General features: G+C 39.8%; 1 protein-coding gene across 2 annotated transcripts in view; it reads right to left on the reverse strand.

Moving 5' to 3' along the window:
• The window catches only part of LOC113163055 (RNA-binding Raly-like protein), a 43,889-nt gene extending 39,280 nt beyond the window's left edge, over nucleotides 1-4,609 (reverse strand). For both annotated transcript variants that reach the window (XM_026361368.1, XM_026361367.1), the window contains exon 1: nucleotides 4,354-4,609. In XM_026361368.1, the coding sequence (XP_026217153.1) occupies nucleotides 4,354-4,609 (256 nt within the window). The remainder of the gene's footprint in view (nucleotides 1-4,353) is intronic.
• Nucleotides 4,610-24,038: the final 19,429 nt, after the last annotated feature.

Here is a 24,038-nt window from a genome sequence, read left to right on the forward strand (position 1 = left end):
ATAGTTTGATAATTATGTATGTACATAGCTTCAAATCAGTGTTTAACTTTAAATTCAGCACCATGGACAGAAATACAACAATGGCTATTAGTATTCCAGCTGACAGCAGGAAAACATTAAACACAATGAAAGGACTTAATAATTAGACACTTTCAGTGTTTTAATATTTATTTTACAGTATTGTTTGGCCACAAAATCTATTTCAATTTCCTTTTTCTGTTGCTAGTCCCAAAACATTTTCTATTAAGTACCTATATGTTACAGTATTTATTGGGTCACAGCCTTGGTTTAAATATTTCAGCAGCACGGAAAGGCAGAGAGAAGAGGAGAACGATTCTTCATACGCGCTTCGTGAGACTCCGAAATTCAACAACCGTGCTCATGTGAGGAGCTTTTGGAAAATGTGTCTTCATGCTCATAACTCTAATTTGCATAAATGTAGTGAACTTACGCTATTTGGAAAAGCATCACATGTACTGTTATTACTGTAATGATTTCTGTGCTGAGAATCCTCGACGCGTTCTCACGAACGTCTATTCATATTTGATAAGGTAATGAAGCATCCATTTTTCACTCAGTGTTGAGCGGGAGGAAGGTGCTGCCATCTGTGTTATTGCAGAATCAGCTGTGGCTCTTCTATACGCACAAACACATAGACACACACACAGTGACAGTCTTGTCTTCAGCGGTCGTGGCAGACTATGACCTTTGACACCAAGTGCACAGATTAGTAATCACCAATGTGGCTGAGCAGAAGATGTGCATTCATGCCATGATGTGACTATTCCACTGACCTCTTTTCCACTGACCACTGGCAACAGAAAAGTATGGTTTTTCAAATGAACCTCTGCCTCCTGCTTCTTTCTATGTATAGGTGTTGGACTTTAACTCAGTAAGCAGCCACGACGGCTGCAGCATCAACCATCTAAACGCATTTCCTCCAGTAACAATGTCATCTTGCCTACAGACATGATCTTTGAAATTGAGGTGCAATAAGCTCGCAGGTAATCGCACTTTGATTAAATGTTTTTGAACAGGAAGACTTTGCTGAGGTCATTCCTCAGCTCTAAATCATTATGTGGCTGATTCATTTCTCCGTCATGTTAATGTAAAAAGCATCAGCTTGAGAGGATGAGACTGGGGGTGCCTTTAATTGTCAATTATGAATGGGTCTTCGAGTCACACTCCCGCCACATGATTGAGAGATAAAAATAATGGCTGGATTGCCTCGTCGATGTTGGTTTGAAATGAACCATAGAGTAATGAGAAGACTTTGGATCGTCTTTGCTTTCTCAACTGAAAACAATCAATCACGTGAGGTGAGTCAATAATATCACAAATAAATCACTAAAGCTATAATTATGGATATGATAGTGTTTCCAATATGGATTTTGGCACTAACTGGCCTGGATTTGATTGGCTTCTAATGACTGATGCATTTTTCTGATTATTTGCTGATTACCACATCCATAATGCAAAACCCATTAACCACCATGAATCATAAAAAGAGCAATGCTTTTGTCTTGATTGTGAAGGTCTAAGTTAAAGATGCAATTAAAATCTTAAATCTTTCGTAGAAGGATTTTCAGAAGGACAGTCCTTAACGTGCAGAATTAACACCTGTCTAAAAGGACAGACCTTCCTGAACAACCACAATCATCTACACGATTAGAAAGAGAGTTGACTCAGACTATTTGATGTATTTGACTATTTGGTTGGTGTTTAGGTTGATAAATGCTGTGTAGTAAAAAAGGCAGACGATAACCCGTCCAGTCAATGCAGATGATGCACAACAACCTTTAAACAAGCTCTGCACAGTGTCTGTTCTTTCTAAATAATCTGGACATACATTGTGTTAGATATAGCTAATGTTCATTAACACAGGAGTGAACAGTCTCTGGACTATTATCTTCACTGGCCCTTGATGTGATTTTGGTGTGGTTTTCTACCTCAGCTGTGGTGATTATCTCCAAATTTCTCTTTTCTTACTGCCAACCTTAGCCCCCAAATCTGCCCTAAGGATACTGTGTAATGGAGTGGCAGAGCATGAGCTGTTAGAAAGATCATCTTCAAGTCAGAGGACTTAAACATGTGCCCTGCTGAAATGCCCATGAAGACTCTGTAGTTATCCAGAAACATACCTGGACTGTGAATGAACCAGGCGAGGAGCAAGTCTGCACCTGCGCCACAGACACATTTCCTCTTATAATGTACTGACGTATGCTTTCAAAAAGAAGGAAAATGATTTAAATTACAATTATATGTTTTATCCTAAGCACTTAAAAAATAAATAATAAAAAATATTTCATATACCTTATGAGCAACAAGGTCAGAGTGGACAAAATCAAACTCAAACTCAACTCTAAACTCATTCCACATTCACAAAATAATCCCTTCCAGCTCCTACCACAGCTGTGCTCCATTAGGCAGGGAGTTATCGTTGTCACTCCCCAGCCACTACTATGCAAACCTTGGCCCCCATTTACTCTGGTTGAACCATTAAACATGCTGTAGTTCACCGCCCCTACATCCCAGAGCCTACCTGTTGTGTCTAAGTCTATGTTCCCTTAGAGGCCACTTGTTTTCACTCTTCTGTTCCTGTTGTGCCAAGTTGGATTTATCATCACAGTGAGTGGAAAGGTCAGAGCCTTGATGCCAAATGTCAACTCTGTAAATATTCAGATGAGAAACCATTCCAGTCCCTGATTGAGCTACATATGTTTCCTGTGAAGCCCCAGTCAACATGGATCACGGGTCCATCTTAGTTAATTTGTGTATAGTGAGTAGTAATGTGTAGTGATGTTGTCTCCCCCCCCCCCCCCCCTTGTGTCTGTCGAGAGAGCTTTAAAGGTCCCCTTTTTGAAGTCATGTGCACATGAGCATGCTCACAGTTCAGTTTGACCTCATTTTATGAGGGGCCAGGAAGAGCTATAACATTTTGTCTTGTCAGTGTGTCCACAGTTGAGTCAAAATGTGACTCCTCATCACCGACACTGACATTTGGCTGAATAAAGACCTTAAATTGCCTATTGTGTCTCTTGTGCCTGACCTGCATGATCCCTCACGTTCCCCTTAGAGGTGAAGTTATTATCACTACGCGACCCCAACTGTGCAGAGCTTGGTCCTAATGAGCTTCCGGGCCTGCTGCACCCTCCACCTCCACCCCAGTGTCCACCTTTTAGATGTTATTATTGTCACTCCTGTGCAGAATTTGATGTAGCCTTGTAAGGAGTGATGAGGGCAAAATGTGGCAGCCAAATCTCACGGTTGCACACTGCTGGTTGCATGTCTGCTTTTACATATTAATGCATGCTAGTTCCTGACTGCTCATCCATCTGCCTCTCTCTGATGACCTCATAATGATGTTTTTATCTATAACATATTGACACACAGTGATATTTGTACTCTTCCCACTCTGATCCCCAAGTTCACTAGCTGAAACACCAAACACATTGCAGACTTTAATCAAAAGGTCTCTTGCCTACATGGGCTATTATTCCATCATGATCGTTTTAAAATTGTGTTTCAAAGCAGTAGTGTCTATGAATGTGCTCTGCTGCATCTTTGCAATTCATTCCAACACCTCACAAAGATGTTTTAACAAGATAAGGCCCGAGACGATGCCCCTCACAGACAAAACAAATTCTACATTGAAACTTGAATGTTTACTTTATTAGTTTGTGGTGGTAAACTCAGACATAAAAACCTACATAAACAAGATTTTTCTAATTTCCCTAAATTCTCTAGAAAATGACCTGATGAATGACTCCTTCCAGTCGGACAAATATTTTGCCTTGTAGCCACGTGCAAAGCAAATATGAATAAAAACAATTTCACAGGCAACATTCACAAAAACAAACCTTTGCAAAGTGCACACACAGTAGGAAATCAATTCTCGCACAGCACATTGTTTCTGCATCCCATGCCACTTAACATATTCTGCTCTGCTCCGAGAAGTGTGTTAAAATAAAGTCTGACATTTTTTTTTTTTTTTGCGAGTAGCTGACTGGTAAATGTTGAAATCAAACTGTACTTGCATTCACCAGTGGATCACTTAACAGATTCAGCAGGGATTTCCTCATAAACAGCATAACAACAAAAAAAGACACTTCAGCATTGAGGAGGCAAGAGAGGTTTTAAACTACCAGTCTGAAAGGTGCCTGAGGAATTTGGTGTTCCCGTGAGAGACAATCCATTCCTCTCCTCACGGGTTTTAGCAAAACATTCTGTGTTTTTGTGGAGTGCTATATAGACTGTGTCTTATGCTGCCTCTTCATGAGTTCTTAAAAGCATCAGCGATGGAAGCCATACAGACATTTCTCAGAGAAGAGACAAAAAGCAGAGAGGACTCACCAAGAGGCTGTCCAGCGATAATGCGGGCGTTTTCTCCTGCCACAGCTGCTCGAGCGTTCCTCTCGTTCATGTATTGTACGAAGGCGTAACCCTTGTGCACGGAGCACCCCACTATCTTGCCGTACTTGGCAAAGATGACCTCTATGTCGGTCTTCTTAACGATGGCTGTGTTGAGGTTGCCAATAAAGACTCTGGAGTTGAGGGAGCGTGGATCATTTTTGTTGGTCACGTTGCTGGTCTGGGTTTTACCAGTCATTCTCCTCCAGTTGCCCTCCTGGGACACAGACAGAGGGGAGGAGGACAGGTCTTTAGAGGTGAGAGGACAGGCCAACTCCAGCTAATTCTGCTCCTAAAGAAGACACTATGGAGCCACAAAATCAAAAACATTGTGACATAAATAATCGTGTAGTAAAATACACAACCGCAAAACAGTGAAAGATGCTGTTTCTCTTCGTAGTTTAAGGTTTTTCTTTGATAAAGTTGATACTGCCATCATACAGGTAATCATGACATTACCTTGGCTCTTCACTGTAATGCCGAGCTGTAGTTCGTTAGGTAGCTAGTGAAGTACTGAAACTAAACCACTTTCACGTTGAGCTTCACTTGCAATGAACCCATCTTTTAATTCACTTTACATGGCCAACACTGTTGGGCTCCATAAAACACCAATTAAGTATGTTATGAGTTATCAGTTGGAACCAGAAATAATTTCATCAATATGATGAATCATTAAAAAAATAATAATAATAAACACTTTTTAGTTGGCAAAGGTTTCCATTATCTAACCTAGGAAAGGGGTCACTGCCCAGTCAGCTGTTTATAAGGCACATTTTGTGTGGTTGAAATGCTACCCCTGGATATCTGAATGGGGAAATTAGAATAAGCAACAATATGTGAAATGTCACAGCAGCTTTCTGTGCTTTGTGAGAAACCAAATACAGTAGCTGTCACTGAGAAAGCTTTGCTATCTCAATAGCCATATTGTTGCATCCCTAATGCTTTGTGTGTCATTTCACTGATCACAGAACGCGTAGGCTGTAATTCATGTTACAGTTTTATTCAGACTTTTGTGTGCTGTCAACTTATCAGTGTACATTAGCCTCTGCTTTTGTAGGCCTTCCCTGCAATCATTTCTACATGACCTTTTCATAATGTTAGTTTTGCATGAAACATGATTGGCTGCGCGATCGGGGAGACTGTATAGTAGCCCACCTACCCAAGGAAAGGATGCACTATTGAACACATCAACTCGTATATTACAGCAGATGCAGTACATAAACATACTCTGTTCTAGATTTTCTTAAATATATATCAACAAATGATTTCATTTTCATGAAAATTTGTGAAATCAGGGTTGTCTTTTTGTATTTTCTGTTTCAAAATGGATTAAATGCTACAAAATATTGTGAAGAAAATACAGAATATCCAATTTTTACCTCCTCTGAGCTTCTGTCCCTGACACACGGTGATAACAACTACTCAGCTTTGATACGAAGAACCTAAATAATGGATCCAATCCTCAGTAAATAGGATTAGTCACCAAGGTAACACGAATGTTGTTGAAATACTGCATGCACACATATAGTTTGTCACTGGCAGTCTTATTTCCCCCTTAATTTAACTTCATTTTTCCTTGCAAGAGGTGATGTGTGGACACTGTGTGGCCTCATTATCTTCACGATTACATTTTTTTTGTAATTATTTTGAAGTGCAAACTTTTAATGGCTTTGTTCAGCTAATTATAGCACGGGATACGATTCTGTTGGAAATGCAACAAGAGGATGTGATTCACAAACTGAGTGATGGTTACATTCCTTTGTAAGGTCACTTGTTCTTTACCTACGTTAGATGAAGGAGGAAACTGTCCAGTCATCCAGAAATATGAGAGCAGCCATGTGATTTACAGAGTAGAGATTCTCTGTCAGGCATCCATTACACCTGAGACTGCGAGACATTCAGCTGCTCATTCATGGATAAACACATATTATTTCACTTGACAGCACATGTTTTTAGCATTACATCACCTAAAGTTTAATGTTATTCACGTTCCCATGACTATTCAACATCCACTACGGGCAGCTGAGGATTCGCCACTCCCATGAGCTCATTGTGAGCTCATTGTTTACAGTGCTGCATTGGTGTGTGTTGTTTCTGCATGTGGGTGTATATAAAAAAAAAAAAACTGCTGTACGCCACCCCTCACCCCTCAAGTGGCCTTGACATTTATCAGTGCCAGACAGTAAAAACAACACGGTGCATTCGTACACACATATTGTAGATGTGCTAACTCAAATGAGCTCCACAACAACCATGTAACAGAGGTTTAAACCCACAATCTGACACCCACCCCATATTGATGTCCGTGGACAGGTCACAGGGGGCATGACAAATCACCGGAGAAGCGTTAGATTGCCTCTCTTGTCAGATAAATCAGTAGAAGGGTATGGCCACGGAGCCCTTTTATGGCTTCTTACTGTTATATTTCATGTTGTCTTCTTTGTTGTTTTCTTTACAGCAGGACACTAATTTATTCCATCAGTGGTTTTCCTGCTGACCTTGCCTTTTAGTTTATTTGCAACCTCCATTAAGCTTCTCGTCCTGCAAGGTGATAGCGTCGTGAGGAAAAACACCAGAAAGCAACACACAAAGTGTTACACACCAGCAGCGCAATTGGCAAAATAATTGTTCCGAGGATTTGACATTTGTTATTTTTTTTAAAAAAGCACAAAAAAGAGCTTCATCCTTAAAATGCAGTCTGCACACAGCTTTCAGATGAAAAATTGTAATCTGGTGCTCAACACCTGCACTTTAAAAGTGATTACAGCTCCTACGGTGCCACCTTTTTGTCAGTAAAGAGCAGAAGACAGATAAGTCTTCATTTTCACTTTCATGCCAGCGTGGTCATGTCAGAATAGGTGTCACATTTTTCAAAAGGTGGATGTCTTGCCTTTGGAACACCATGCTGTTCTGGCATTACAGAAATTCCTGGCATGCTCTACCTTTAATACAGTACAAAAAATCATTATGTCAGTCTTGAATGCCAATAATAAAGAAATATGGATAAGGTCACTAGAAAAAGCCTCAAGATCACGAGGTTGACAGCGCTGCTATGTTGGGCTAGAGTTTGACTGAAAAAGGAGTGGACTTAGTGCAGAAATAGTCATATTTCTGAGTTCTGCCTTACTCTGTAATGTATTGTGCCGCGGCTCTTAAAAGGTTGTTGTTTGGGTCTGGCCACCTGCCTGATTTATAGACATTTTTTCATGCAGGGAGGGAACTCATTGAATTGATTCCTTTTGTAATTTCCTTCCACTCTACCACTGTACATTTCTCTTCGCCATGCCTCAGCCACTCTGATTGTTGCCAAGGCAGCTTGATGGGCTGAGGAAAAGCTGGAGAAGCTGCTCACTGAAACAGAACAGAGAAAGGTACCCCCGATACACCTTTCGCAATGGTGTTGCTGCCATGTACTGCAGAGGTTGAATAATTGCTTCATGGATTCCTTCCATTTATATCTTGTCCTAAAATGTGTCTCTCTGCCTGTGAAAGCAATGGCAACAACTGAGAGGAAAGTCACTCTATTTTAAAATCAATGCCATCCATTTATGTTGTGGGCTGCAGAGCACATTTGTAACGCACCCAGACGTAAATTTGTGAAGTGTGGTCAGTTGTTCTGCCCTAGAACGACAAATTCCAGTCACAACATCTTGTCTGGTTTGATGGCAAAATAACAGCTTAGGAAATTTAATTTAAAGATAAGGGCTTTAAAGCAATTAAAAAAAAATAAAGGGTTCCATCTGCCTCTTAAAAAACGGTTAGTCAAGATAGAGAAACATAAACCTAATTTTCCCCACAATCAGTTGCTGCCCTTTGACTTTATGGCCCAAGGTACACAGTGTTTGTGGAATTCATCTCAGTAAGTAGACACATACAGTAAAGAATGTATATAAAAGGAAAAGGAACAACTTTAATTTTGCCAGCCAAGGGTGCATGAAGCTCGTAAAAGAATAAATGACTCACAGTGAATGGGACATTTACACGACATCACTGTTTACAACTATTACAAGTCATTACCTGGGGATTATTTTTCCCGAACAATACTTTTAATACAGAAAGACAATGAAATCTCTTGAGGTGCATTTTTTATTTATAATGGGTTGAGGAGATATCAAAGAGCCTGTCCTCAAATAGCTAACTCAAGCTGTTTAATGTTTGACACGTCTTTGATAATTACCTCCCATGCTCATTTTAGAAGAATACCAAATCAGATATTGACATGCATGTGTGTTGTCGTTCTAGTGTAAAAAAACTGGTTATGGTTATGGTTATGGTTTTGGTTATGAAAGTCTGGAAGTTAGTTAGTTAAGACATCAGTGAGGAGACTAAATTAGAGCTAAAACCACAATCAGGCCACTTAATACTGCTTTAAGTTATGATATGGAAGGTTATGAGCTTGGTGACGTAAATGTAAACTAACAGAATGATTTTGTTATCATGGCGCTGCTTGTAAAGTGATGGATAAAGCTTATAATAAATGACACTGTAACAGTTTGGGGTTAGGCTTAACGCTCACATTTATTGGCACTAGACAGTGTTAGCTGAATAAAGGGGTGTTTTTCCTCTGTTTTTCCTCCATCATAGGTTACGCTGGTTGTGACGCTTCCATTCGTTTAGCTTTAACATTCTACTGAACATGGAAAAACATGCAGGGTTACTTACTAAACACTGTATTTGCCACACTCTCGAGACCCTTTTTTTACTTGTGTGGTTTTTGCATGGTCTTGGAAAGACTGTACCACATGTACCTAATACATCTTATCTGACTTCAATAGCTTAGCCTTTCTCAGCAAGGCATTTTCGTCTTACCTGCAGCAAACCTCATTTCACTAGAAATAGTGGCTATACTGCAGCCGTTTTTTATTCCTTCCAAACTCTGTTCTCAGGAAATTTATGACTAGCAGAAAGCCCAGAGCAATGATACAATTAGCTAAGATGCAAATGGAGCAATTTCTCTGTTTGGCCCTCATTCACCTGCAGTAGAGAAATGGGTAATCAGTGGTAGACAGTCCTGTGTGCCAGGGCATGGGATGATGTACGAATGGGATTTGTAATTGTCCAGGGGGAGTCTGCAGTTTGTGATGGACAGGAGAACACTTCAGCTGCAATGACAAGATTGCATTTCTTTCTATGGTAGTGTACAGCTGCACAAAGTTGAAACTAATCTGGTCAAACATAGGGAGGTGTCAAGTGCAGAGCAGATCAATCTCTGCCTGGTTTTAATCCAATTGCATTGGTAAAAACAACACAGGGGTGTTTTTATGATGAAAACCCACCCTGCATGATTGTCTTGAAAGCTTCTGAGAAGAACAATATCCACAGGAGCTTTAAAAAGCTGTCTCTCCACAGTGCTGTAAAGTATTTTTACCTTCTCAAAATTGACATGCAGACAGATTGCATCTGTTTTAGAGTTACTAAATACAATCAGGTTGTTTATGAGCACATCAGACAAATCAGACAAAAATCAGCATACAGTAAACACAATGGGATGTGTTAAAATCCTTCACTTAGCATAAGTAGCAAAGCAACAATGATAACATACGTAAGGTCAGGCGGCACTGAGTCAACTGGCTGTTACTATAGCAATCAATCATGCATGTACAAAATATCATAACAGCTTTCTGCGAACCCGACTCCTACTCTCTGAAGACTGTATTTCACTTGCACTTTGGATTTGTCACATACTTTCAGATTGCTGTGGAAACACCACACCAACAAATAATTAAAACCTTCAAGTGTGCTGAGTCTAAATTAGACAGATGGCACACTGCTGTTGGTGATTGTTTTTGTGATTTTTCTTTCTTTCTTTTTTACATGGAAATCCTTTCTTGTGTAATTAAATTCAAACTAAAACAAATCAGCAACCTGCAATGAGCACATACAGTAGATACACACAAACCATTAATGTACAATGACATAAGTGCAACCCAACATGCTGAATATTGTAAAGGTATGCCGTTATATGGTGGGACTAATGTATTTTGCTGTTGACCTTTCTGTTCTCCTCATTAAATCTGGATGTCTCATCATTAGCGTTCCAAGTTGCAGCTGTAGCTGGGACAAATTTTTAATGGGAGCAAATTAGCATTCGTCAACATCTACTCTGCGGGAGAAGCAAAACGAAGTACCAACTCTCCATTAGGAGCATTAATCTACACTTATAAAAAGAGTTTGACTTTAATGAAACTGCAAAACTGAAGTTCAGCGTCTACAACAGCCATCCAGGCCATGCAGCCAGCAGTAGGTTTTGTCAGACAAGGGGACATTTCATTTAATCTTGTTCTCAGCTCCCTACAATTAACAGTTTGCAGAAGGATATTTCTTATTTATGGGCACCCCTGTGTGTCATGCTGTGCTCAATAGTCTGTATTGTAAGAGGATGACAGGCAATTTCTTTGGCTTCAAAGGCTTGGCAACAACTCAGTGGAATTTAAATGACCTTAAAATTCACAGGTTGCATTTGTAGAATTGCTACGAAGAAAGAAGGATTATTATCTGTATAAGGTCATTAAATTTTCCGATCTTACACACTTTCCTCTTATTGTGGGCTCTGCATATGAATGTTGTGTGGTTTGGTTTATTCTAAGGCACGATATATTTGGCATTGCCTCTTGTCTGGTGGTGTTGCACGGAGGGGCTGCTCCACCATCTGCAGCCTTGCCATGACCCATGTGTCAGCAGAGGCCTGTGCAGCGGTAGCTGCCCTTGCCCATAGCGCTGTAAAGCACTTTCAAGAGAAGATGATTTTTTTGTTACCCTCCTTGAGTCTGTGTACATATTTCTGCTGGTGCTGTAGCAGGGAGCTGTGAATAGGACGTGCATAAAGGCAAAGTCCTTCTCTGTGTCTGCTGTGAAGTGCAGCTGCCCTGATCGTATGTTCACACCGCAAGCCACACAATCAATCAAGTCAGCGGAAATTCATTAATTTCATATTGAGGTAAGCAGCCAGGGAAACTCAGCCCACAAAAGCTGACTTGGCCAAGTAAAATTGGCCAGTGCTGTATTTTATGTGGCCATCAGGCTTCAATGAGCAGGTTTTCCAATGTCAATTTCATTTTTATTCATAACCATTTTGCCTGCCTAATGGACAAGGAGGTTTATTCTAGTCATTCATCGTTTCCCACATGGCAGGAATAAACATCTCAAAACCACAGTTTTTTTAGGGCCGAAGGTCAGTCGTTTTTAAATCCACTTGTTGGTCAGTTAGGAAAAAATTATATGTGAATGTGATAAAATAGAAAAGTGTGCATAGTTCTCTTTCTGGTACAGTAGTACTCCCAAAGAAAGAGATGATAATGACTTAAAATAGCACTGACAGGTCTGTGTGAAGGCTGCTGTAGGATATGTACGCTGAGAACATCGGTTTGAAATACCCTTCAGATGGACTTTGATGATACAAATCTCCATCATGTTGTGTTTATGCCTGTGACTGCTGCCTCCTCTTATTGCCAGGCTAAATGTTCAAAGGTAGCTGAAACTTTGTGTAATGCATTGACAAGGAAAAGAAAACTTGCATCGCAAACTTCAAAGAATCCCCAACACTTCAAACGCTTCTTCATGGTTCGGTGACTAATCTTCAAAGTCATGCCAAGGATTGAACTGATAGTGCCGCTGTGTATAGCAGGTACAAACATTCTTGTCAGTGCCACTGAGGTGTGAGGTATAGAGTAAGGGAGAGGAGATAAAAGCTAATTGAGACAAGGTCTATTCCTTGCCTGTGTGAAATAAAAAAAAAAAGACCCTAGCTGAACACAATTGGTAATTACATCTGCCAGAGAACCAATCAGTCAAATGACTACGACATCAGAGGTTGAAGCCAGACATTAAGGCAAACTGGGGAATTACTGGTGATACTGGACGTTTATCCCAGGCGTTAGCACGTTTAACCCAGATCTATTTTATCTTTCTGCTCCTTCACGACATATTTGGAGATGGGATGTTGTGCCCTTGTGATGAAATTATTGATATTCTAAAATCTTCTCTGTTTGCACCTGTTCAATCAGTATCGGTTCACTTATCGACAATGGATGTGTCCCCTGACCAAAACAGGGTGAAATAACTAATTAGCACATTACTGAGGGTTTCAATCACATAGTGGAGCGACGCAGCTAATTAAATCTTCCCCAAATCTCTGTAAACAACTTTCTAACTGTGGCTGCTATGTTACTGTTTGCTGCAAATGCTGTATTTGATATTTCTGAACAAACATAAGAGTACATGCTCTGCTGCCTTAAAACCTCTGTTTTAATTGTAGTTGTGTTTGAATGTTTAAGTTTTTGATGACATGATTTTTTAAAAATCCAAATACCTTCACATTAAGGTACTTGTTCTCGCCTTTTAAGAAAGACTTACTGTTGATACATGATTCACTCATGTACAGTACTATGGTGCACATGACAGATACGTCGCATGAGGCCAAAATTGTGCACACGTGCATCACATACAGTCAACACATGTATTGTAGAGGGTATTTTTCTGTGACTCTTCCCTAGTAAGAGTGAACTTCACTGGTTGCACTGAAAACGAATTTTTAGACACGTAATTAACAGACCTGTCAACCTGAACACATTTTGCTATGAAAGTGCACTGGGAAGAAAAAGCACCCACTAATTGTGAAGGAGCTGTTGCAGTGAAAGGCATATGAAGTGAAATGAAACATGTCCGTGAATTTAAGGGCTCAATCCAAATAATCCACAGGTCTCGAAGGAGCCACAGTGCTGTTACGACTGAAAATATGACTCAACAATATGACTATATTCTCAACAATGCATATTATGAATTTAAATACACGAGGTGGCAGTGTATTGTGCAGAAAAAAGAACATGATTAAATTGCTCATCATAAAATGGGAAGTTGAATGTTGCTTTATTAATTGACTCATGCTGTGTCTCTATTTAAATTAGCCACCATCTAAAGAAACAAAAATTATTTAATTATTAGTCAATATTACATGACAACCACACTTTTTAAAAGTCCACTGTTGAATCTTTCTGGATTGTGAGGAACTGCAGACACAGTGAGATGAGCTTGATGACGGGGCCCAAACCTCGCTTAAGCTTATCTTTCAGTGTCTCTTACAGAGGGGCAATACAAACACAGTTTCAGCAGGAAGTAATTACTGCTAATTCTGTCCTTTCTAAACTAGACAAACCACAGCTCACTTACTCCAGCCGGTAATTGCAAGGCACAGTTGCTGAGTTTTAAAGCTAGTTGGAGCCCAAGGGAACCCTCAAGGGCCTCCCTGGGCAATGAAGCCGTCATCATGCTTCATGAAGTGTAACACTTTTTTTTTTTTTTTCTGCTCGCTCTGGCATATTGCTATTTATCAGGTCTGCTGTCGTTCAGTAGAAGAGCTGCAGACTTCAGTAAAATGGATCAGAGTGTAAGGTTTGTCAAAAAGAAGCAGGCATATCGTGCATACGCACTCAAATGTAGATGCACTCGCAAAAGACACAAACGTCTGCACACAGGCAGACGTGCACACTCGAGCAGAAAGCCAGTCTAACGCACACACACCGCAGACATAAAGGCGATGGAGAACCTCACACAGTGGACCGACCGCGATCCTTGACGTATATTTTATGACAGCTTGACAGCCTATGCTGTCTATTGTGTAGCAGAAGAGGCTTATGGAGTCTGCCTGCCGCCCTCGACACTTCTTCTCCTCTTAATAATAAAACAATGAAGCGCATGTAACATATTGCCTTGTGCATAACACTGCTCAAGCTCGGGGAACCTCACTTGCACGAGACAACAACAAATATTTTATAAACATAGACAATATGTTCCCTTCAAAATAAGACGTCAGTCATGTAGAGAAAAGTGTCACCTGCCTTCTCATGATTGCTGCCACAACAACATGGCTCAGAAGTTCTTAACAAAATACCACATCTGAGAATTGATATGTATCAGACAATAGCATCATATCTGTTTTAGAAATGGATGTCAAGGACTTTAAATCCCTGAAACCTATAATTTCCTTTCAGCGCCACACTGGATGACATGTAAGCTTTAAAGCACAGTGCAAAAGTCAGACCACATAATGACATGCTAGCCGTGGACGAACGCGCACATCCTCTTTAGAGCAATACATGACTCAAACACTCAAATGACATGGCTTCTTATGAGGGGAACGTTGCTCGGAGGGTGACGGGACAGCTTTCATCTGTTGGTGTGACAATGGTTTGTCATTCTCTAAACGAAACGCATCTCTCCACACCTCACAGTTCGAATTTAGATTAATGACTCTTACCGAAAAATATTTGTGAGTAATGAAACAGCAATTTTGCACACTGGTTAAAAAAACAAACAAACAAACAGCAAGACATTAAATTTTATCCACAAGGATTAGGGGCTCTATATCTGTCAAATACTAAAATAACTTAAGGTGAAGTGAACTGCTAAACCTTTGATCCTCCTCCCTCTGTCTCCGTCTCAAGCCTTATCACATCATCCCTTTTCTCACTTGTTTGTTGATGTGAGCGACACCTCGTACTCAGCCTTATACAATATCTGTCAGATTACATTATTAATGCTGATAGAGTATCGGGTGAATCGTCATGTGAATAAACCGCTGTGGCGGGGGGGGAGGAGGAGTGCAGAGAGGTCACAGAATGATCAAAGAATTGTGAGGTAACGGATGACAAACTGGGCGTTTGTCGCCGCGCCTGCCCAACCTGAGGGACTTTAAAATACATAGATAAACAGCTTTTTCATGGAAGGCTGAATCCTGTTAATTTGTTGTGCTGGTGGAGTAATAACAAGTATTACACAATAATAAGCCTCCTTCGTGGATTCTCTCTTTTGCCACTTGACTCAGTGTTTTACAATCCTGTAATGAATCACCTAAAAATCTAATTCCCGCTTATCACACGGTGTTATTTGCCCGGTTGCGAAGTTATGGATTTACTTTAATAAAACTATAAACACTGTCATATGATTATCACTACGTGCTGATTCCCTGCTTTGCCTTCCAGAGCTGAAGAGGATTAAGCCTGGGTTCCCTTCACAGCTAACCCAATAATATGTATGACAGAGCTGCGGGCGGCTTAGTGTTTACGGCCTCACATCTCTCTGAGGAGCTCGGAAGTACAGCATAGACAGGCCTGATGTTTTTTTCATCACCTCTGCTCCTTCTCACGCTAAATCACCAGATACCTACTGCACTGCACCCCTTCTCAGGCTCCTACTATAAGACTATATCACCAACTGTCTGACTGCAGCCCCTCACGTTCGTCTTATATACTGCACAGTTGAGTGTCATTAGCATGCAGCATTTTACCAAACAGGCACAGGACAGATGCTGAAAGAACCTGATTACTGGAAACATTGTTGTTGCCCTTTATTAATTCATGTTTTGGACACATAGGCGGCACAACAAGATTAATTATTGTAATAATTAAGCCTATATTTCTGGTCACCTGAACAATGTTTTTGCTCGCTTTAGACTTGTTTTGAGCTAAAATAGGTCATTTTAGGTAATAAATAGGTAAGTTTAGGTAATAAATAGGTCATTTTGAGGGACATGAAACCAAAACACAACTGAAACATGCTGAAATGTTCCTTGGAACTTAGGGAAATTGAGTCTATCATTGGAGAGGCATCTATTATTTGTAGTCATTATACATTGATAAGTATTGATTAATTAGCTTTAAGGAACGCTCCTGCCAGCAGAAAAATAATAACAGCTAAAAGACTAGCTAAAAATTATCCTTAAGAATAAGATAGTGGTCAGAATATGTATGAACTCCCTAGTGTAGACATACAACACAGTCATTGCTCACTGGTTTAGGAAGTGTTTGGGTTGTTGTCTGTCTTGCAAGTAAGTCATCTGAAGTCCTTGGCTACATGGCCGACATTCTGACATCTATCACGCATGACAGCAGCGCAGTTGCTATAATCTGATGTATGCAGCATGAATGCACAGACAAACAAAGCTAACTTAAAGGGGACTCCATCTTACCCGAGACCCTGGCAGCTTTTTTTGAGAAGACAACAACAGAAATGGAGAGAACATCACCGCTTCATTGTGCTTAAAACTGTTGATACTTATTGTGGCCACAACATGTGAGAAAAGGCACAAGTGTATTTACTGTATGTGTCGTTGCTGTCGCTTCAGATAACTGTACGTCCTGATGACGTAAAATGACAAAGAATCTGTGAACTTTTCATTCAGTTTGTCAAGTTGTTATTTATTGTTTTTATGTGAAAGAGTTAACTCTGGTGTCTAGAGTCTGGAATATCCTGAAGAACTCACTTGGTAACGGTGCGTCTTGATGATGAACCTTTGAATGACAAAGAGGACTAGAACCTGCTCCATCACTCAGCATGCAGTGAAATGACTTTTTCCTCCTACTAATGATTCACCTGGGAACTTACTGATGAAAGTGTATTTTTAGAGTAGAAGGAGACAAACACGTGAATGCTTTTTATCTTTTATACACAGTGTATTTCTCTAGAATTCAGCCAAAAAAAAGTCTTGGCACCTTTGAAACACGTTTCGGTTAGAGTTTAAATTCAAGTTATATGGTTGTATTTATGAAGAAGACTAACTACTGCGTACTCCGTGATCAGACAGAATGGGAAACAAATCTTGGCTCCATTACATATCAAATCAATGGAAAGACATAAATTAGACATAAATTTGCCTGGAGGAGCGTGAATTGATGCAGATATGTGTCATTTGAAAAGCCTTCAGCAAAAAATGTACAATTATCCTGTGGCTTTGTGACTCATAAATGCAGGTAAATGAGAGGAAATGGAGACAGCAAATAATAATAAAAAAACACTAAAGCTGGAGGCTGAGATGAATACAAACACATGTATCTGAAAAAACGTCTCATGAAACACATGTAACATGCTCACTGTCATTTCTCCAAGGCTTATCGATGAGTTTAGAGTTTACATTTTTATTTGGTTCCCATAGTTTGATGTCTTATCTCAATGGTTAAATCAGCTAAATAGGCTGTTATTTATCACTCCAGCTGGATGATATGACATGGTGAAGGACATCTGCTTATTTTTGCCATATTCTCCATGTCACATTTCCAGGTCCTGGTTCTTCAGACTAGGTGTACTCTGGAAAAATACCAAGGTATTGATTTTATGGCACTTGTTAGTTGTAACAGAGCTGCAAGCAGCAGCTATTGTTGCAAACACCCATTCGGTATCGATGTTGACATCCAATGTGTGACCTCTTTAGAAGTTGGTCTTGTTTTCATTGTTATCCTTGAAAGTACTGCATGTTTCATATTCTTAAATGAGTCCACCAAGTCGGAATCTGAAACATCCACTTTCCTTCGCAGTAAGGCTGTACAAAGATGCTACATCGACACTGTTATTCTGCTGGTCTTAAATTGTACGTTCCTTATTTTCTTTGTTTGCTGTTGGTCTGCAAACTTTACCAAAATCTTTTAAAACTACTTCAAGCAGTCAGTGATAGGAATTAGATTTCTGACAGTTTTCGCTGCTGACTTTGTGGCGCAGGCAGTTAACTGTATCAACTCTTACCGTATGCGCCTCAGTGTTTTAGCTTTTGCTGATAATGATGTCTCATAATGAAAGGTTTAGATTGCACCCAGTTGGTGCTCGCACTGTACTGTCTAGACTGTCAGGAGTCTAGGAGCAGCTGAGGGGCGTATGTGTGGGTTTTCTTTTCTTTCTTGTCTATTTATTTATTTTTTTAGATGCACACTAAAATGTGTTCACCTTTAAATATTGAAAAAAAAAACTGGGTCATACCTGAGCATGTCAGAGCAGATGACAATCAATAGAAAAAGAAAAACAAAACAGGCAAAACAAACAGGTTACATGCATCAAGCACATGGAAAGCGATGCCCTGAATCGTCATTGCTATGCTGCATTCTCCTTCTGTGTCTCTGCTAACGTAGCTCTATACCAGGCTTCCTCACTCTCAAACAATGAGTGAAGCCATTTTAAGCTATTGTATCTCTGTTTTTATGCCCTGATGTTAAAATAGATGGCAGCAAAATAAACTCTTCACCTGGGTCTTATTTAAAAAATACCTCTGTTGAACAGCTCATCAGAAATGGAGAGAATCTTAATGTTCAGCTGAATTTAACCACAAGTGTCCTCAAAGGGAGTGTGTTCATCAAAACCCAACTGTGTCTCCAGATGCTACAGTCTTGATCCTTCTGTAGAGTAATCAATATGCTGAAGTATGCTGTTTTGCGCCGCTGGGCCATGTTTACTATGCAGTGTATATAGTGGACTCAAGTCTCCAGTTGCTGGCGTAAAGAATTTTCATTGAACAACACAGAGGAGGCAGAAAGCGGTGCGGATGCCACTTCTGCAGTTCAGTGCTACTCTAAGTGCTGCTGTTGTCCTGTCTTCACCTCTACCTCCTCAGTATAGGATCAATGGTATTGTAATGTTACAGCAACACGCCACGGTAGAGCCATTGAGATATAGATACAGGTAATGTAATGCTGACAGCTATAAAAGCAACATGCTTCCAAAGAATAAGTATTTTTTTTTTTATAGTTCCAGCATTTTCAACTTTTTTCCCACACAGAGACTTAAAGACATAATGAATAGCTTCTACTCACCCTAATGTACAACAGTAATGAGTTTTATTTAGCGTTTTATCTGTGCCAAAGACCTCTGCTGTTGGACAAACACATCATATCACCACATCATCGCTGCACTGGGTGATCGCTTTATACAGAAGTAAACTGCACATGTGCATGATTTTCACTTTATTTACTCAGCCAGCTTGTTACAGTGTCTTTATGTGTAGTTTACCGAACTGTATTCTTATACTACACGTTACAATAGTATTTTACAGTGTGATGCTATGATCACCAGATTAAAAAGAATTACAGTGACATCTTTTGTGAGGAAGAAAGATGATGTCTCTCTCACACATGCAGCAGTGTGGCTCACTGATGGATTTTTAATTGTTTTCAGGCCATAATGGGCAAAGAAGAAACCGATAAATCCAATTCTAGATCAATGGATACAGTGGTGAGTAAAGGCAATTCATTGTTGTCTCTGTATGGGCGTTGTTGAAAACAGTAACAATACAGAAAATGATCAGCTTAATTCATGACTTTAATATTAACCAATTTGAGAAAGTAGATCAGCTTAGCTTAATATAAAGATTGGAAGCCTGCATCAAAAGCTCACTGGCACCAGTAAAGCTCACTGACATCATTGCTCATTTGTTTAGTCTGTACTTCAGTCAGTCATAATGAGGTCACTTACCACTGATAGATACATGTTAATTATCAACCTTGTTTTAAAAAAATGACTACATTTCTATTTCCAACTAAACTGCAGTCGTAAATGTGTTTTTGTGGGGAATGTAATTGCAACCCAATTACATTTTCTGTTAACATAATGACCATATGTTCACAATTAACACAAATGACAGGTCTGAAATATGTTTACGTATAACATCTCAATTACTAGCATTGTTTTTTTGTCTGCAACATCCCATTCTTCAGTACAAAACCTTGCTGACTTATGTCTCCATCATCATTAGTATAAGTTTTTATTACTAGATTCAGGCACTTGGTTAAAGCCAGGAAAAGATTGCAGGCTGGCTACCACAGAAAAATCCACATCACCAACAATGGCGTCACTGAAGTTTAAACAAAAACACCACCTTCATGGATCATTTTGTCTAACTGTTTGCAAGAAAGAAAATAAACCAAACCAAACCAAGTGAATTTCGCTAACTCTCTTTTCGACACACACTGTTTACGGTGATTGGGAGAAGCTGTTGTAATGGCGTTTCAGATCAAATCAAACGTTTACCATGCTCCATGTGCAGCAAAAACCAGCGGGCAAGAGTCAGGGCAAAAGGCCACGAATGTCAGCTCTAGAAGCAGACCTTAGTATTGTGTAACAACCATGGCTACTCCTCCTCGCAGATACTGTATATTATAGTCATTTTCTGCTACAGGACAGTAAAAATGTTCTATTTTTTGAAATCGATGATAGGAGCTCATGAAATATTTATGGAGCCAGGCAAACAACAGGATATGTAATTATCATCAAACACAAGAGTACACAATGGCTGCAATCAAGGCACTTCTGTCTCTCTGTCAGTCAACCCAGGGAAAGGTTAAGTTTCCCTCCCACTCCACTAATTTCTGCTGACCTTTCCAGGGTGATGTCTCAAACCAGGCAAAGTTTCTCCAAATTTCTCAACACCTATTAAATCACTCAACTTACAATCAGGGCTGGTGCCATCTAAAAATAAACACTCTCCTGGTGGTGTGTGTGTGTGTGTGTGTGTGTGTGTGTGTGTGCAGCACACCATCCTCTAACCATACACTGTTTGCCCCTTAACTCTGATCCAGACCATCGAAGCATTTCATTAATTACTGAACCTTTGTTGTCATGGCTGCAACAATAAATATGAACCTGAGTTTATGAAATGTTCAAAAGCACACAAGCTACTTGTTTACTAGGAAAAGATAATGGGTAATAATTTGTTAAGGTTAAAACATTTTCATAATGTTAAAGCAATAAACATGAGATTCAGGTTATGAAATTGTGACAGTTAACATAAACTGCGGTGATGGTTGGTTTGAACGTCGGCCTCCATCCTGATCTTCTGCTACTTTCTTAGTAGCATGGCTTTCTTCTCTGCTCCTATAATGATTGCTAAGGCCCATAGATGTGTTTAAAGGCGACTAGTTTTGCAGCACCGAACCAAATAGGGACAAAAAGTCGAGCTCTTAAAACATTACTGTGAAAATCGTTGCCTGGATATGACAATGGCACATACCGACACATCGTTACGAGCAGGAGGAGGCACAACAAGGCCACAGAAAACCCATCTTGAAAGTCTATGTGAGATATTTCTGTTGCTTTTCATATGTTGATTTCCCATGCGAGGCAGCATGATTCAGCACAGTTTGAAAATATTTTGCATTTCCCTTTACTTCTGAGACTTTTTGTTGGGGAAATTAGGTTTTACAGTTACAGTTAGTGTGGGCTGCAGAGTTGCTTTCTCTGATCAGAACTGTATAATATGCATATGTACACATTAAATGGATACTCCTTTTGAGTGTTTGTGCGAGTGTTGCGAGACGGTGGGTGATGCTGCATATGCATCTACTGTAAGTGAGGTCAAACACTGAAAGTTATAGAAAGTTTTATATCGAGTACAAGCCTAGTTTGCAGGTTGAGGCAAAGATTGAACAAAGGATGGAAGCACAGGTGTTGCGTGGGAAACTTTATAAACATTTATTTTACCCACGATGAGTCAGAGCAAAATGTAGCAAACATGATTCCTCATAGCATTACTGTATATTAACAGATAATATGAATGAATGACTGGATTTTATCATAAGGATTCACTTAATCTTAAAGATAACAGACAGGAAATGTCATACGTTTGCTTTGGGAAATGACTTTATTTTCCATCGTATCAACCTAATGGGTCTTCTCTATAATAATATTATTGCTCCTATAATGATTCCTGACATAATGAATGTATTTATGTAGCTTCATACTTGCTGCTAGCGTGCTGCAGTGGAGTCATGCACGAGTGAATGCTTATACAGACTCCAGTTTCCAAGAAATTCACAAAAGTCTCTAGAGTCAAAAGTTTTGACAATGAAAACTTTCACAGGCAGATCATGTCTCAGCATTTTCACATCCGGGTTCTACAACTGTTATCTAGTTTATGGATTTAGGTTTTTTTTTTTTTTTTGTGCTCAGCTAAAAATATAATAGCTAAAATAATGATGTCAGAAATGTCCAAATGAATCATATTTAATTTAACGTTTGAGGCTGTTAAGTCCAGCCCTAGATATCTGGAAGGCAGAGTCAATCGCAGCAACCCCTCTGGACCTGCTCTTGGCTATATCACACTGCCTTGGGTAAACTGCCTATTTAGTGTCCACACACCACTCAGAAAACATAATGATCCCCAAGCTGAACTGAATTATTGCTTCACTGTGCTATTCGGCCTTACAAACCCCTGTTAAAGGACTGTCTCATTTGCATCCCATTTTTATATTAATCTCATTGTAGACCTGTCACATCAAGATGAAACAATTGTTTGTAACTGAAAACTAGTGACACATGTTTTAAAAAGTCTTTATCAGAAAGAAATAGGTGCACAGTTGGAGAAATGCCCTTATTCTCTTTTAAAAGGCAATATTTGGCTTAGCTTAGCTTAGCTGATATCTATTTCCATTAATCTTTTTGCATAGCTGTGCTAAGCTGATGAGCTAACAGTACTATTGTTTATGATAGTTCCACTTTAAACAAACTATGAAGAAATGCATGCATACTGTCCTATATGTTGTCTCAGAGTGAATATCCTGTCTAATATGCATATTACAAGAGCTATTCTGCTGCAGCTTGCATCAGTGCAGTCCTCATGGTCACACTTTCTTCCATCAGTTGGCAGCTTGGAGATGTCCTGTAGTGCCTCTGAATTGAAATTGATTAAAACAACCCCTTCAGTCCTGTTGAGTTTGAGGCTGTAGTCAGTGCAAATATTATTAAGATGACCTTCTCCACGTCCTCCCACTCATGCACTTTATGCCAAGTGGCTGGGCAGGGACACGTGTGTCAGTAATTATTAGATACCAATGGCGGCAGTAGAAATGAAGAAAGCAACACTATGGCAACACAGTGCGCCTGTCTGTAAATATTTATATGCATGCATGTACTGTATGTCCTAATATGCATATGGAGTTTTCATCACCATGCTGGTGTGCCCACGCCATTTCTCATTATTACCACCGCAGTAAGTAACAAGACAGGTTAATGTGCTGGCTGTGTGATAAAGTGCAGCTGTTTGGTAGTTATTGCTTGGACCGCTGGATCTTTAAGGCCCATGCCTACATTGGTAAAATATGCATAGACGTGTCAAAAGAGATTATAGAAGCACAACAGAGTCCTACTAATTACACCATGTGTTCTTTAAACATTGATCTGGGCTCTTCGTGTATCACAGCAGCATCCCCTTCAACTTTTCCTCCCTGCCGTCAACTCCTGTCTCTGCACCTTGCTTGAAAAGGTTGAAGAGTTATCAACCTCTTCAACATCTCCTGTAGCACCACACCGCTCCTCTTTGTGGCGACTGGTCGCGAACAGTCTCACTAGAAGCTTTATGTTGGCAAATCTTGGCAAATCTGTGTGTCACAATCAAAGAATGGGTTCTCCAAAAGAGAAGCGGGGGGGGGGGGGGAGTCAGGTTGGGTGAGACAGCTAAAGCCATGGTGCCATTCACAGAGGCACCGATAGAGAAGGACTATATGCAGTTTCTTTTGTACTCACACAGAAATGGATGGAGTTAAATTGGCTGGTGCTTTGCCCATCTGCACTAACAGCTGGTAACAGTGTGATATAAATAACAAAAAGGAAAATGAAAGGCAAGAAATAAAGCCCAGAGGCATTTGTTCCCATTTCTGTGAGAACTAACTTCATGTTTTCACAGTTCTGTAAACATTTGTATTGCTATTGTATATGTTACATAAGTTTATTCATTGCTTCAGTTCACCAGCACGCATCTTCCATATGTTGCTCTTTGAGCTCTTCCCATCACTTTAATGAATGCATCACATCTATTTTGTTTGTCATTGGTGATACACTCATTATTGCTCTTACTCGATCAACAGGAGCTAAAATAAACCCCC

The sequence above is a fragment of the Anabas testudineus genome, chromosome 2 (assembly GCF_900324465.2).
Source record: "Anabas testudineus chromosome 2, fAnaTes1.2, whole genome shotgun sequence".
Lineage (NCBI taxonomy): Eukaryota > Metazoa > Chordata > Actinopteri > Anabantiformes > Anabantidae > Anabas > Anabas testudineus.